This window comes from Aphelocoma coerulescens, chromosome 11 (genome assembly GCF_041296385.1).
Source record: "Aphelocoma coerulescens isolate FSJ_1873_10779 chromosome 11, UR_Acoe_1.0, whole genome shotgun sequence".
NCBI lineage: Eukaryota > Metazoa > Chordata > Aves > Passeriformes > Corvidae > Aphelocoma > Aphelocoma coerulescens.
In genome coordinates, this window is record NC_091025.1 from 14,860,858 (window position 1) to 14,872,500 (window position 11,643).

General features: G+C 37.9%; 1 protein-coding gene across 6 annotated transcripts in view; it reads left to right on the plus strand.

Moving 5' to 3' along the window:
- URI1 (URI1 prefoldin like chaperone) overlaps nt 1–11,643 on the plus strand; it is a 65,659-nt gene that overhangs the window by 40,328 nt on the left and 13,688 nt on the right. For 5 of the 6 annotated variants that reach the window (XM_069027308.1, XM_069027307.1, XM_069027310.1 and 2 more), the window contains one exon: nt 2,116–2,251. In XM_069027308.1, coding sequence (XP_068883409.1) covers nt 2,116–2,251 — 136 coding nt within the window. Of the gene's footprint in view, nt 1–948; nt 1,410–2,115; nt 2,252–11,643 lie in introns of those variants that run through there. The other variant, XM_069027311.1, reaches the window with a different exon arrangement.

Below are 11,643 nucleotides of genomic sequence, written 5' to 3' on the forward strand. Positions count from 1 at the left end.
CTAAAACTGTTAAAATCTGGGCTGCCTTCACTGGGGGTGAGGTGTTAGCAGGTTGCCAGTACTTAGTAATGTTACATTTATTATGATAATAGTTAAACCTTTGCTTTTGTTTCTTTCTCTTTCTTTGAAATCCATTATAAATTACAGTGTTACTGACAACTGAAAGCTGATGACATAAATGCTTAACACAAAACCTGACATGTTTGATATGTAAATTTATTGTATAGAAAACTGTAATTATGACTGAATTACGGTACTTAGTCATTTCCTGAGAAGAAAGTGGCCGTAGTATTTCCTGATTCATGGAAATAAACCCTAGAACATTGATTTTTACATAAAAAGGTGCTGCTAATTTTTGTTCCACCGATCTTCCCATTGACATAGCGATCTTTTCTGGTGCTCTGAATCTTCCCTAACAACTGCACAGCTTCCTGTGTAGAATTTGCCCTACTGGCTTGTGTTCACCAAAATGCTGAACAAATTGGCTTCTGTTTCTCTTTTTTTTCCTCTTCCCTTCTTACGGACAATTCAAGATACATCTTTGAAGGCAGGGAAGTTGTACTGCACATAACCGAGTGGCAGATTTCAGCACTCAGTGCCTGCCTGCTGCCTTCCCTGGCAGCCTGGCTCAGATTCAGAGCTGGGTTTTTAGTAAGATAGTGTTGGAGTACACTTAACCATGTGGGAAAAGGGAGGGTTTCCCTTTCCTGTGCTGGTGATACAGCTCTGGATTTTGTGTGTAGTCCATTTATCATGAGTGTTGTGTGTAGCCACATGATGTAAAACATAATGATTGTGTTGTTTCAAAGCATAGAAACTGTTACTTTAAAAAAAAAAACTAGATAGGGCTTATTCTTAGTTGAAGCAGCAATGTTAACTCACATCTGTTATTTTAAATGTATAGAAACACTTCCTTTCCTGTTAGCCAAATATTTTCATATGCTTTTAATTTTGCTTTCATCATTTTAGGGGAAGAGTGAACAGGCAACTCGTGCAGTCTGCTACTTTAAAACCAAGTCAGGGAGGGCACATGTGTAGGGAAAAGCACATTCTGCATAGTCTTAATGTCAGGGTCCTGCCTGCTGGAGAACTGTTTCCAGGACTGGTACCCTCCTGGGTATTGAAGAGAGGAAGATTGCTTTCCAGGGAGACAGATCCACTAGGCCCGTGCTCTGCTTCAGCACAAACACAATGAGAAAGCAAGTGGCTGTGCTGAGGAACTGAGGAAGAAGGCAGAGGAATAAAGTAAAAGGAGCTGATACAAACTGTTTGGGATAGATCTCTTTTTACCCTGAAAAAAGAGAGAACTTGACATGGATGTGGTTCTTATCTTTATGCCTCCTCAATTTTAGATCTAATTTGATTTTGCTCTCCTAATTTCTCCATGATTGAAGCCCACAGGCAGCCAGGTAGGTGGCAGTGGGCCTGGGGGTCAGAATGCCAAGGGCTGGTGCAGGGGACAGGGATAGGGGTAGCCGAGGTTCCTCCTCACCCAAGCACTGTCTGATGCTGTCTGGTTTTTTTAAACTATTGTCCTTGTGCAGAGAAGTTAGAGGGTTGCTTGTGGAGCATCCCTCGGAAGCTGAGGTTTGCAGCCTGGTGAATGACCCAGCAAAGTGAGATTAAACACTGTCTGTGGTCCTGCTGGTAGCCCCAGTGTCACCCCCAGTCCTAGGTACTTAGTATTAGCAAGACAGATACTGAGAAAGGCAACTCACCTTTGAGTTGATCATACCTATTTAAGTATTAAAAAAAATTTTAGCAAGGCTGATCTGGCTTTTATTAGGAAATGAATGTAGTCTGCATATAACTCAAATAATAATTTGTATTATCAAAGTTTGTATGTTCAGATTAAGTGAATTTGTTTTCCACGTGAGCCCTGTAGTTCTGTGTCACAAGACAAGTTGTCTGGTGAAATACAAGTTTTTGGATTTTCCAAGTACAATGCTAGAGTCAAATGGATCTGGTCATTTGAATATTTAGGAAGGGTTAGTCACTAAACAGCTGCTGTAGAATTTTAATTTTTTTAAATCTGTGTTTTGCCTTTTAAAAAAACTAAGACATGCAGGACTGTCTAAGTTATATTTTCACTAGTGATGTCTGTGTCTTTGACAGGTACCTTTGGGTCCTCTTGCCTTCATGCCAGGAAAGCTTGTCCACACCAATGAGATCACTGTTCTGCTTGGGGACAACTGGTTTTCAAAATGCTCAGCAAGGCAGGCTATTGAGCTGGTTGAGCACAGGAAAAAACGTATGTATGTTTCTGAACATAATTTAATAGCTAAACTTATGTACCTTTGTATTAATATATAAAATTAATGATATCTACACTGGTACCTTTTTTTTTGGTTTTGTGAACTCACAAACAGAAGACACATTCAGGTGTAATACCAGTTTGGCACCTTATTTTCCATCCTTGCTTGACATTTGATTGGATATGTCTAATTAGAAAAAACAAACCAAATTAAAAACACCCTTTCACTTTTTTTCAGTGTGACAAATGATGTGTTCTCTTCCAGAAAGTGGACAGGTGGACACTACCTTGTGCTTTTGCTCTTAGTTACCTTATTCCCTCTATTTTGTTCCCTCATCTTGTTTATTTCTTTGCTGCCTTGTCTTCTGTTTTGGTTGGTGTTTTTTTTCTTTTTTTGGCCATGTAGTTCTCAATTTTTTTTTTCTCTCTCTACACGTACTTTGCTCCTGTTTGTTGTTTTTTTTTTTTTTTCCCCTCACTTGCTGCTCAGTTGCATTTCTGCTGCCATTCCACTGGTGTGGAGTGATCTCGATCTCCCCAGATCACTGCAGTTGATCACCACCGAATTCATCTTATACAGAAACACATCACAGGGGTAGATAGGCAATTCCTGGGTTGGTTTTCAGCTCTTTGTTGTTGGTGGTGAGATCTTGGCTTTGAAGACCCAGGACTGCCAGCAAGAGCTGTGCATGGTGCACTTTGGAACTTCTTTATGTTAGAAAGAATGCCTAAAATATTTGATGTAAATGTCAAGGAAGAAAAAGCACAACAAAATGGAAAATAAATTGGTGCCTATTAGCCTTTGTTGTTTGCTTCAGACAAACATTTGAGTTGATTTTTGTCATATTGGTTTACCTGTAACCTGTTCTGTTCCTCTGTGGTGCTCACTGCAGCTTTTCTCTGTGTCTATTACAACTACCACAACTATTTACACTGGATTTTTGTTTGACTGCAGCTATCCATGTTGCTTCCTGCAGCAGAATACCCTAGAGGTTCCCCATCTGAATGAGTTTTTTTTTTCCAATTCTGTGCAGGCAATATTTATGTAAAAAGAGTTGAGCATTTTTTTATAAAAATCCATTTTCTGTATTACTTTAAAATACTCCTTTATGAATAGCTTTTCCAAAAGTATGTAATTTGTATTTTACCTGTTATCTTTCTTAATCAGGTTCTCCTGACACAACTTTGCAATTTTCTTTCTAACTGAAAGAAAGAACTGAATCTACATTATTTATTGTGACTCTTGTGAGATCTCAGGTCCAGATCTTTTTCCTTGATAATCTGATATTTTTTTCAGTGCTGCAGAATATTTTTGTCACTGTTACATTCAGTGAAATGATTTGACCTTTGCATAGTAGATGCTTGAACATTAAGTAGTCTGCTGAGAGACACACAATAAATGCTGGATTCTTTCCTTTATGATCTTTTAAATTGCATTTAAAATACAAACTCAGAAGCACTAATTTCTTTCAAAGTAAAATAGTCATTGATACTGGATGTAAACCCTCCTTTCAGCTGGTAGTTCACTTCAGCTGTGTGATGGCTGCCAGTGGGAGGCTCCAAAACACTGATATTAACTAAAAACTTTTTTTTAAGGACTGTTTTCAGTTTTAGATGATAAAAAACATGTTAGTACATATGATTCTGAAAAAAGGTTACCTCTTTCCTTGATACACTTTTCTCCCTTAAAAATACAACTGGCTTAAACTCTGTAAACCATTTTCATGCTAAGTGAATGCAACTTAGAGAAGATTATTGGAGCTTTTATTCGTTTGTTCTAATTAGGAAAAAAGTTATGTTTGTGAAAGACGTGCAGCCCATTGCTGTGTAATATGAATTTGCTGCTTGTGGCACAAATTTGCAAGACTGATATTTGGCAGGTATTACTTTAATGTCTCTCTTGTGTGTTTATTGCACTGTAGTTACTTTCGTAGGTGTGACTTTTGTTTCAGTGGCATTTTGTGAGCGCAGTTTACAGGGTGATGTGTATTGGGCATTATCATCACATTGACACAACGTGGTTTGATTTTTTTGTACATAATCTTTTTGTTTTGGACATAAATTCCGAGAGTAGGTCACACGCTGGAAAAGAGGGCAGGCTCACTGCAGGGGATTACACTGCCAGCAGTCCCCAACGTCCTGCGTGCCAGGCAGAAGGTCCTAACAGGGCAGAGCTTTTTTAAGCATGTGTTTAAGGCCAGTGTGTGCTTAAAGGCTTTGATATATAGGAATTGGGGTCTCAACTGAGCAAAGGAAGGCTCATGCTGAGCTAAACCTGGCAATATTTGTTGATGGTCTGTTTTTTCAGTGACCTACATTTTTTTATCCAATATTACTGTGTTTAATTTAGAGGGGTGTTTTTTTCATAACTAGCTGGTCAGATCTGTTCAGATAACTGAAGCAAACTTAGTACAGCCCTAATAATTTGGGGTTTTAACAGGAGTTAGGATTATGAGGAAATAGATACAAGACACATATTCATTGCATGTCATCTCTCGTGTCTCACTCTGCTGAATGGTGAGAAGTGGGAGAGCATCTGTTCAGGGTTTAAGTTTCCTAGGGGGATTGTCAGGTAGAAAAGGGTTTCTAGACTACTTGAACAGTTTTGAGTGTTCTTGCTGGTTCTGGGGAGTTTTTGTTCTTGCCTTAGGCTGAAGTTGGGTGGGTCTGTGCATGGGAGCTCTCTGGTCACCAGGGCTGCCCTGCTGGCCTTTGAGCACACCAGTGCCTAACAGGTACAGGATATTGTCTTCACAGTTTGGCTCCTTCTGTGTATGTTGGATGCATACAAGAATGGAGAATGTGAATTTGCATGCTTAAGCAGCAGTAGTGCCAGATAAATCAAACAATATCAGTGAGTATAAAGCCTTGGAAGTTAGGGGTAGCAGTAAGAGTGTACTATATATAAAAGCTTTAAATATTACTTAGTACTAATTAGGTCATCCTTTTTGTCTTAGTAGTTTTGTTAAATTTGCTTTTTAAAGGAGAATGAGTGAAAAAATGTTTGCTTCTGTGGAATAGAGAAATGCCCAGCCACAGTAGATTAATTTCTTCGTTAAAATTTATTTAATTGAAAGGAATAATTGAAGGGTGACTGTACTGAATTTTAAATGCACTTTAACTGACACAGCTGTAGAAAGCCCTATTTTGGGGATACATTTTTGTTTGCTTAGCTTTTGATTTAGATGCAAATTGTTCAGCACTGTGATTGGTTGAAATGTATTTGGTAAAATTTGGGACAGTCACTCATGTCAAATGTTACTTTTTCATCAAATATTGATTGTGTCTTCTTGAATAATATTTGAGTTGCAGTAGATCTTTAATTTGCTGTGCAGTTTTGTGACATTCTAGATATTTAGTTAGTTCCAAAATAGTTAATAAATAGAGTGAAGTTTATCGAATTGCCAAGTATATTTTTAATTGTTTTAAAGTCATTGCAGTTTGTTAAACTAGGTAATACAGCTAATGGGAAACACTTTACACATGTGTTTGTGTGTAAAAATGTGAAGAAATAGTGAAGTAGATTAAAGGATATGCACACCAAATTCCATTAAAATAAAAGAAATTAGCTTTTTAAGTATGTCACAGTTTAGCACAACAATAATGCAATTGTAGTTTTTTTCTCCTACAATTATCTTGCTTAAGGTACTTCATAATATTTCTGTTCTCCTCAAGGCAAGACTGTATTGTCTCAGAATTCAAAGAGGGAATAAAGATTCCTTTTGTGAATATGGGATTATATCTTTTACGTGTTTGTGATGATATAAATTACATTTCTTTTCTATATCAGTAATCGCATTAATTCCTTAAGATGGGAAATTTTTCATTACAATAGTCCCTGTGGTAGTTACTATAGAAAGAAATTAAATAGATTTTTCTTGTAAATATTTGTGGATTAATTCAGTATGCTAGGTATTCCAAGTGTCTAAACATTTTAAAAGGTGGGAAATTAAAACATGCACACAGAACTAGGAGTGGTTTTATTGTGTTAAAAATTTATCAGACAAAAAAAAATCCCACTTAAAGGAGAATTGTTGAACTACTTAGCAATTGTGTCTTCAGTATATGTAAGAATACCCTTGCAGTGTCATGCTGCAAATGAATTCATGAAATGAAAATACTGATTACATTAACATACAGTATTGTGATAGTCCCCAATTGTAAATTGCAGTGTGTAACCCCTAATACAAATATTTGTGTCAATCAAAATTGACCGATAGCTCAGGATACAGGGTTTAAAAGATACCATTGTTTTAATGAGATGATCCGGGTGGATGAGGACCAGTTTGAATTTGTTCCTTATCAGCATTTCCAGAAAAAAAGGTTTTGTCTCCAAAATACATGATAGGAAGGCTTTCCATTTCCCATCTGTGAATGAGTGAGGCCTTTAGAGGTTTTAATGTTTTATCCAAGGGTAAAAATATCTTCCCTAATATTCTAAAGACTGTAACACAAACTTGTCTACTCGCAGTTTTTGGGGTTAAGAACAAAAAGTGCAGGCGATGTTACAAAAAGATTTAGCTTTTGCTTTTCTTCATTAAAAAAAATATTTTTTCTGCTCTTTTTCTGCATGGCAGAGAATTTTGTTCTGCCATGCTTTTGAACTTTTTTTTACCATTTTTTTGTGATTATCCCTTCTTAGTTTGATAACCTCCCTCATTTCTTTCCTTACCCTTGTTAAGTTAGGAGCTGAGTCGATGGAGTGCTAAGTGCTCTAAATTTGCTCTGCAGTTCCCAGGAGGTGTTTGACTTCTCACAGGACCACAGTCTGGGTATTTTAACCAGAACACACTGGAACAAAATAAGGAGAATAGACTCCTTTCTGTAAGTTACATACTGTGATTCAAATAAGCCCTTACCTTTTTTATAATTCTTACTGGGCAGCAGAGGAGTTGTCTGAATGCCACCCTCCTTCATTTAGGAGGAATTTAAATGTATTCAGATAATTCTAGCAATTACATAGGTGTGTGAACCTAAAAGAGAAATGCATTGCATTTACTTAGTGTTCCTAAAGCCAAATTGCCTGTACAAATTTTTACAGAAGAAAATCCAAATGACTTTGGTTTTGGTACCAAGGGAACATGGAAAACAGAATGAAGATTGTCTTTAAAAGGTGAAAAGCTACTGCACAAAAGGGTTGCATTGCATTTTAAAGAACTACTGCAATTGCTGTTATAAGGAATGAATTTACATGTCTTGTTGCAAGCAAAAAGAGAGCTTAAATCTGTTCACAAAAAGTCATCAGGATTCTCTTTTCACTCTTAAATCCATTTCTAGAAAAACGAACAGAAAAGAATAGAAAAACAGAGAAGGGTATTTTGAAAAGCTTCTAGTAGATACTGCTTTCTGCAGAACTGCAGATCTTACTTGTTTCAAGTAACCTGTAATAGTTTGTTGGAAAAGTATTGGCTATGAAAAATTCTGTAGCTGATTAAATACAGATTTATTGAAACACATTTAAAAATCTTCAGATGACTGATCTACTTATGCAGACCCTTAAAAGTAAGAAAATGCACTTAAAGTAAGTAATGCACTTAAAATACACTTAATTTCCATGGTGGGAGTGTGAACTACTGAGGTTCTGCCTTCAGGCTGCACCTCCTGGTTCTAGCTCTGGAAGAACTGAGCCGCTCTCAGTGACTGAGGTAGGTGGTTCTTCCTTGCCTGTATCAACACTCTGTGTATATATAACTGTGTTTAAGACTGGTTATCTTCTCCTTGAGAAACTGTGTTAGGCAGCAAGAAGATCTTTACTCAGAATCTCAGTTGCATACAGAATTTTTTGTTGCACTTAATCTAAAATTTCTGTCCTGTCGCCTATCCTCAAAGGAGATTATTTCCTATGTTATATCCATGAGACTCCCCTGAAGACCAAGTACACTAGGCTTCAGCTTCATTTCAGTTTGTCCTGTTTCACAAAGTCTGACTTTTCAAAATAGATCAACCTGTTCTCACTATTCTTGTCTGTTCTTACTATTTAAATCCCAGTGTAACACACAGTTTCCAGAAGTAACTAAAATAATGTCTATGATTCCCCAAATCCTTATAGACAACACTCCAAGGACATTAATGTCAAACTCAGATAATTAAAATTTGTATCCAGCCAAGCTAATTAACCCATTAAAGCCAAAATGCATAGATGAGAATTTGTGTCAGTTTGGCATTAGTATGTTGTCATGTCGTGTAAAATCTGGCTTCGGTGGACTTGATTTCAACAATATGAAATGTGTTCCCCGGTTATTTTTTTCCTCTTCCAGTGTATTTGTAGCAAGCAGAGGGCTGCTGCTTAAAAATGACTAGTCATGGTATAAGGAAATCCAGTCAAGTCCGTTCAGACTAACAAGGGAGCTGGGAAAGAATGATCTAAATGTAAAGAAATCTTGCTGTCTGTAAATAGTGAAAGGCTGCTGTGCTGAGGAAATCTACATATCCTGATTTCTGGTTCAAATACCTTTTCCTTTTGGTGGTCCAGGAGAACAGTCCTAGAGGCTCTGGCGGGCTGTGGCAGTGAGCTATCTTTCCAAGTGGTTTAGCTGAGACATGTAAATAGGAACTACACGGGTTCACCTGAAAGCCATGTCAGACTTCGCTCAGATTATTGGATGTGACAAAGTTGGACAACAGCCTCTAGTTCAATCCGTCTTAAAAGGCTCTAAGAAGCTTAAACCACGGGGTAGTAAGAGGAGGAGACTGTGGAGCCTGTCTTATTCTACCAGTATTTTTATGGGGGTCTCAATTAATAAAAACCCCTGTAGTTTGTAGTGACTTGCTCCTGTATGTTTCAAAATTCAGTGAATTCCGTTAGAGGCTTTTGGAGTGCGCAGTGGCAAGTTCAAAACATGAGACCCTGAGCTCGCCCTGCGGTTAGGTGCATGAGCCTTTTTCCAGGAGACCCCCTTCTTTGCTGAGAGGCCTGACCAAGGGAGAGTCTCTGCTTTGGCCAGGCAGGAACCTTGGTTTTCCACTGACAGGGGAGGTGTGAGCAGCCTGACAGGCTGGCTGGGGACACGGGGACGGAGCGTTGTGGTAATCCCAGCTGTCCGCTACCGCACTGTGTGGCCCGGGGCAAATCGCTTAAACTGTCTGTTTCTTCATCTGTAAAATAGGAGAGAGTTATAGTCACCTCCCTCACAGGGCACTGGGCAGATTAGTTAATGCTTGCACAGCATTTTAAAATAAAACACTGTGTGTAACTGCTCAGTGTCCTCACCTAACGGAGCAAGGCAGCGTGCTCCCGGCCGGAAAGCAGCATCACAATCTGGTGCTCCAGCAGCAGTGTCACCTAGATGGCTGCTGAACAGGATTTAGATATGCAGGCAAGGAGTGAGACTCTCGTAGTGGTGAGGAAACAGCTGAGCATCATGTTTATTATGAATAAAAAATAAAAACTAGAGGAAAATTAGTCCCAACTATGTATATACTTATGTATACTGAGCGTACGCTCAAGAGCTGAAGGCACAGATGGGAGCATTTTGTAGAAAAGCTATCACCACCTCTGTTTTATTTGGACTTTGGAGAGTGTGTTAGATATGAAAAAGAGCTGTGGATGATGTTGATGTGAATTAACTGATAATAAAAGCTGCTCTGTCTGATGGAGGACGAAGGAGTTGTGTAAGGGGAGCAGGACCCTGACTGCACGTGGAAGGAGCTGTGTCCTCTGATGGGTCTGTGTTGGCACTGCTCAAGACATCAAATACTTTTTTGGAAGTGGTATTTCATCCAGGAGGCAATGCAAATGCAGAGCTTTTTTCAGAGAAGAATCTTAAGCTATTTCTTAGAAACAGCCTGAGGAATGGAGAATGACTGCACATTTGACACATAGCTTGCTGTGTGGTTTAAAGGCTAATGCTTTTGAAATACCCTAAAAGTCGGAGCTTTGTCTTTGTGCTCCTTGTGGGAAAGGATGGACTTTGCTTGAGTAGCCTTTTCCAAAATGCATACATCTCTGTCTAAACTTTTTACTGCAAGTAATACCTTTTTAAACAATTGTATCTGAGATACTGTGAAATACCTACAGGGAAAAAAGCATACAATACCGAGTATGATAAAACTGTGAGAATAATCTCACATACTTGGTGGTAGTTGTGTTTTGCCTTGACTGTTTCATGCATAATTCCCCCTCCTGTGCATGTGGAGGGGGAGGAGGAATAAGAACCTGTTTGTAGAAGTGAGTCAATAAGTAGGTTTAATTTTTAAGTACAAGTACAAATTCATTTTATCTACTTAGATGCATTTTGTTATAATTTTGTGGTTATTATTGTATTTTCACACATCTTTATCTGAAAGGCCTATCATGATAAGAAATGCAATCTCTGAAACATTTACAGCTGTATACATTGCATGAAAATTGTATGGGGATTAGCTGTGTATGTACTTAAAATTTTCTAGGATTAGCCCCAAGACCAGCAAATTACTTAATTAAATACTAAAATTAACAGGCAAAAAGAGAGTTAAGAGTAAAATTAAGGAGAAATACTCTGAAAATAATTTTTCAGCTGGAATATTTTGTGATTGTTTCCCCTCTGTAGAATGGGAAGAGCAGGGTGCTCTGCTATACTTGCATACTGTAAAAATAAATAATTAGGGTGTATGAGGTATTTTATGTGCTGCAGTGCTGGTGTTCATGTGGGTATCATTAATGGAGAGAAGCTGTGCTGAGGCAGGAGCTAGCTTAAAAAAGTTTCTTTGAGTGTGACTTTGATGACCCTGTGTTAGAGATGATCTCTTTGCCTCCTTCATAATATTGTGTGAGACATCTTCTTCTGTATTGCTTTAATGATTCCAGAAAGGAATTTTAAAATAGAAAATCAGCTTACTTCTTCACAAAGGCTTTTAGCTCCTTCAGGGTATATTGGACCAGTAGGTGCAAGGTCTTAGAGATCCTCAGTTGAAACTAATTTATGTAGTAAGTCTTCCCTCCTGAAAATTTGCATTTGTATTAGTTTTGAGTTGAACAAAGAGTGCAAGTCTATTAATATTATTAGTATAAGGCTTTAATTGTGCCCTCTTTCCCCCAATTCTTAAGTCTTAGCAAAACTGTGTTTCCTTTTCAGGCGGTTATGACCTTCTTCTTTCGCAAATTAGTTTGTTTTTTATGATAACTTTAAGGTAAAAGTGAAACTTAAGTTTTTAATATTTTATAAATTGCTGTTGAAAGGGTTCATTATTTAATTGGCACAAGGGGATATAGAAAGCAGTGTCTCAAATGAACTAATGTCTGAGAACTGGGTAGTTGTTAAAGTAGGTTTGCAAAATTGCAGTGAAGCGTAGTTGCCCAGACAGAAGAGCTGTCTGCCTTCTGCTGGGTGTTGAAAGTACAGTTATTAGGGCATAAGCATATTTCACTTGTCCATCAGAACAGAAATGTTTGAACACAGTAACGGGAGTGT